The 3860-nt window shown below is 48.8% G+C and overlaps 1 protein-coding gene across 1 annotated transcript; it reads right to left on the minus strand.

Moving 5' to 3' along the window:
- P2RY6 (pyrimidinergic receptor P2Y6) lies at nt 1-1116 on the minus strand. Its single transcript, XM_081326895.1, has one exon. The coding sequence runs from the start codon at nt 1087-1089 to the stop codon at nt 118-120; it is 972 nt and encodes a 323-aa protein (XP_081183021.1). The 5' UTR covers nt 1090-1116; the 3' UTR covers nt 1-117.
- Between the last annotated feature and the right edge of the window lie 2744 nt (nt 1117-3860).

Here is a 3860-nt window from a genome sequence, read left to right on the forward strand (position 1 = left end):
GCTGCCAAGGGCAGACGAGGCTGCCTAAGGGGCGATGCTGAACGGGAAGACCACCCAGCCTGTCCTTGGTAGGGGATCAGATCTTCTTCTGGTTGACGTCCGTTTTTCGGCCCATCCTCACGAATCGTGCTTCCACTTGGAGCTGACTTTGTCCAGCAAGTGCCGCGTGCTTTCTCGAAATTTCCGCTGGGTGAAGTAGAAGAGGATGGGGTCCAGGACGCTGTTCATGCTGGCAAAGGGACGGGTGCACTTGTAGGTGATGGCGAAGGCTTGGCGGGTGAGGCAATGGACCTCGGGAAAAGAGCGGATGATCAGGTAGATGGTCTTGGTCAGGTGGAAGGGGAAGAAGCTGATGGCAAAGACGAGAACCACGATGATAATCATCCGGATGGCCTTGTCCTTCTTCTTGCGGACGGCCAGCCCGATCATCTCGTCCTTCTGACAAAGGATCTTGGTCATGCTACAGTAGCAGCCCAAGATGGAGAGGAAAGGGATCAAGAAGCCCGTGACGGTTAGGGTGATGCCGTACGGGAAGTAGCCGGCCGAGTTCTCCGGTGTGCTGAGGTCGTAGCAGACGGTCCGGTTCCTCTGGATCCCGGTGGAGGCGTAGAGGAAGGTGGGCAGGCACTGAGCGGTGACCACGATCCAGACCAGGGCGCAGACGGCCCAAGTGAAGCGTTTCCCCCTTTTCTTGTGCCAGGTGGAGAGCGGGTGGCAGATGCCCAAATAGCGCTGGACGCTGATGCAGGTCAGGAAAAGGATGCTGCCGTGCAGGTTGGTGTAGAACTGGAAGCGCACGAAGCGGCAGGTGAAGTCACCAAAGGGCCAGTAATCCTTTTGAGAGTAGTTGTAGATCAGGAGTGGGAGAGAGCAGACGTAGAGTAAGTCAGCCATTGCCAGGTTCAGCATGTAGATCATGGTCCGAGTCAGCACTTTCCGAGACAGCCAGATCTGGATGATGACCACGAAGTTCAAAGGGAAACCCAACACCAGGACGACGGAGTAGACCACCGGGAGCAGGATCTGCTTAAACTCCTCGTGGTAAGTGCAGGAGTCCTTTACCGCAGCTGGAGATGTCTGATTATCCATCCCAGGACTTCTGGGGTGTTCTCGCGCCAACCTCGAATCGTCTGCGCGGGACGGTGAATCTGGAGTTAAGACAAAGAACAGTCAAGACATATTTCTTCTCTTTGGATTTCCACCTGATCTTGTCTCCTGTCAGAATGCTTGAACCTGAACGTGGCTGGCTGGGGAATTCTGGCAGTTGAAGTCCACAAATTTTTAAGAGTCTATTGTTCCCCGCTCCTGGTGTAGACCAGGGGTCCCCAAACCCTCGGTCTGTGGACCGGTAGCGGTCCGTGGCGTGCCGGCAACCGGTCCGCACAAACAAGCAAGGTCCCATCTGCGGGATGTAGGCAAGCACACAAAACCACACACACTCTGGTCTGTGGAAAAACGTCTCTCCACACAACCGGTCCCTGGTGCCCAAAAGGTTGGGGAAACTCTGGTTTTAGAGCAGGGCTGTCAAACTGCCGGCCCACGGGCCAGACGCCTCATCCGGAAGCCGCGCCCACCCCATTGCCGGCAATGGCAAAACTGTCCCAGTATGTTGCGCGACGTCACGTGACGTCGCGAGTTTGACATGTCTGTTTTAGAGCATGGCTCTGCCAACTTGTGGACGTCAGCTCCCAAGATTCCTCAGCCACGCATGGCTGTAAACCAGGGCTGTTCAAATTTGGCTCTTTTACTTAAGAGAAAATTTTTATAAAATGTTTTATAGATGGCATCTGGATCCCAAGAAGTTGTCTAACATGTATCCTAATTTACAGTCTAAATGTTGGAGATGTGGTAGTTTAGAAGCCACCTATTTTCATATGTGGTGGACTTGTAGAAATATAAAAGCTTTTTGGATTAAAATTTGGTGGAACATTCAAAAGATTTTTAAGAGAAAGATAAAAGTTTTCTCCGCAATTGTTTTTATTGGGTATTGTTGTAGATTGTGATGTTAAAGAAATCAATTTGATGTTGAATATGATAACAGCAGCACGGTTACTGGTGGGACAATATTGGAAGAAGGATAGTTTGCCTACTATAGAAGAATGGGTGTTTAAAGTTTCGAATCTTGCAGAAATGTCTAAGATTTCTGCTTACTTGAAAGATCATTCACAGGAAAGATATATTTCAGTTTGGAGGAGATGGATAGATTATATTCAGAATAAATATGGGACTAAAAAGTTCCATTTAGCTTATGAGTAGATTTTAGAGCAGGGATCTTCAAACTTGGCCCTTTTATGACTTGTGGACTTCAACTCCCAGAATTCTTCTGCCAGCGTGCCTGTCTGAGGAATTCTGGGAGTTGAAGTCCACAAGTCATAAAAGGGCCACGTTTGAAGACCCCTGTTTTAGTGGGATATTGTTATTGGTACTTTGTATGTAGTTATGTTAAAGGGGAGTTAAAGCACATTATGAATTTGGTTAATTGTATATTATGCATAATTTTTATTTAGAATATGATTATTGTAACTATAATCCTGTATTTAGCTCTGGGAAGTGGGGGGGGAAGTGGGCGGGTTTGGGGTGGGGGGGATTTGGGGATACATTGTAAAATCTTGTTTTTGTAAAACTCTTCAATAAAAAAAAAATTGGCTCTTTTATGACTCGTGGACTTCAACTCCCAGAATTCCTCAGCCAGCGTGCCTGACTGAGGAATTCTGGGAGTTGAAGTCCACGAGTCATAAAAGGGGCCACGTTTGAAGGCCCCTGCTGTAAACTTTTTTTATAGCAACGAGCGTCCAAAATTCTGGCTTGCTATGAGCTCGATGTGCCAGCAGATGACGGCCTTGTCCCATTCAGGAGCCAGACTCCGCGATTGCTGAAGCTGAGCCCAACTCCAGAGAGAGAGAGAGAGAGAGAGAGAGAGAGAGAGAGAGAGAGAGAGAAGGACCCCCGCCCGCTCTGCCCCTCCCCGGGGGGGGGCAGGAAAGAAGGAGGGGGGGCTGCTGGTTCTCCATCCTCTTTGCAAGAGTTTTCTTCAGTAGGGACAATGAGGGTGCCCAAGGCTGGGATGTAGCTTCTTGAAAGAAAGGAACAAGGAAAGAAAAGTGTGTTTGTGTCCTTAATCATAGTAGTAAAGTTGGAAGGGAGTGTGTGTGTGTGTGTGTGTGTGTGTGTGTGTGTGCAAGAGACAGAGGAAGGAAGGAAGGAAAAAGAAAGGAGAGAAGGAAGAACAGGAGGAAGGAAGGAAGGAAGGGAAGGGAAAGTGCAAAAAAAGTGGAAGGAAGAAGAAGGAAGGAAGGAAGGAAGGAAGGAAGGAAGGAAGGAAGGAAGGAAGGAAGGAAGGAAGGAAGAAAAAAGATAAAGAAGGGAAGAAGGGAAGGAAGAACGGGAGGGAGGGAGAAAGGAAGGAAGGAAAGGGAAGGGAAGGGAAAGTGCAAAAAAAGTGGAAGGAAGAAGAGGGAAGGAAGGAAGGAAGGACGGAAGGAAGGAAGGAAGGAAGGAAGGAAGGAAGGAAGGAAGGAAGGAAGGAAGGAAAAAGATAAAGAAGGGAGGAAGGGAAGGAAGAACGGGAGGGAGAAAGGAAGGGAAGGGAAGGGAAGGGAAAGTGCAAAAAAAGTGGAAGGAAGAAGAGGGAAGGAAGGAAGGAAGGAAGGAAGGAAGGAAGGAAGGAAAAAGAAAGGAAGAAGGGAAGGAAGAACGGGAGGGAGGGAGAAAGGAAGGAAGGAAGGAAAGGGAAGGGATGGGAATGTGCAAAAAAAGTGGAAGGAAGAAGAGGGAAGGAAGGAAAAAATGAAAGGAAGGGAGGGAGGAAGGAAAAGGGAAGGAGGGAGGGAGCGGAGGAAATAGATAAAGGAGAAAGAAGG

This window comes from Vipera berus, assembly GCF_964194415.1.
Source record: "Vipera berus genome assembly, chromosome: 4".
NCBI classification, from domain to species: Eukaryota; Metazoa; Chordata; class Lepidosauria; order Squamata; family Viperidae; genus Vipera; species Vipera berus.

Coding starts and splice junctions, on each gene's coding strand:
- P2RY6 (XM_081326895.1), bottom strand. CDS start 1,089: ATGGATAATCAGACATCTCCAGCTGCGGTAAAGGACTCCTGCACTTAC.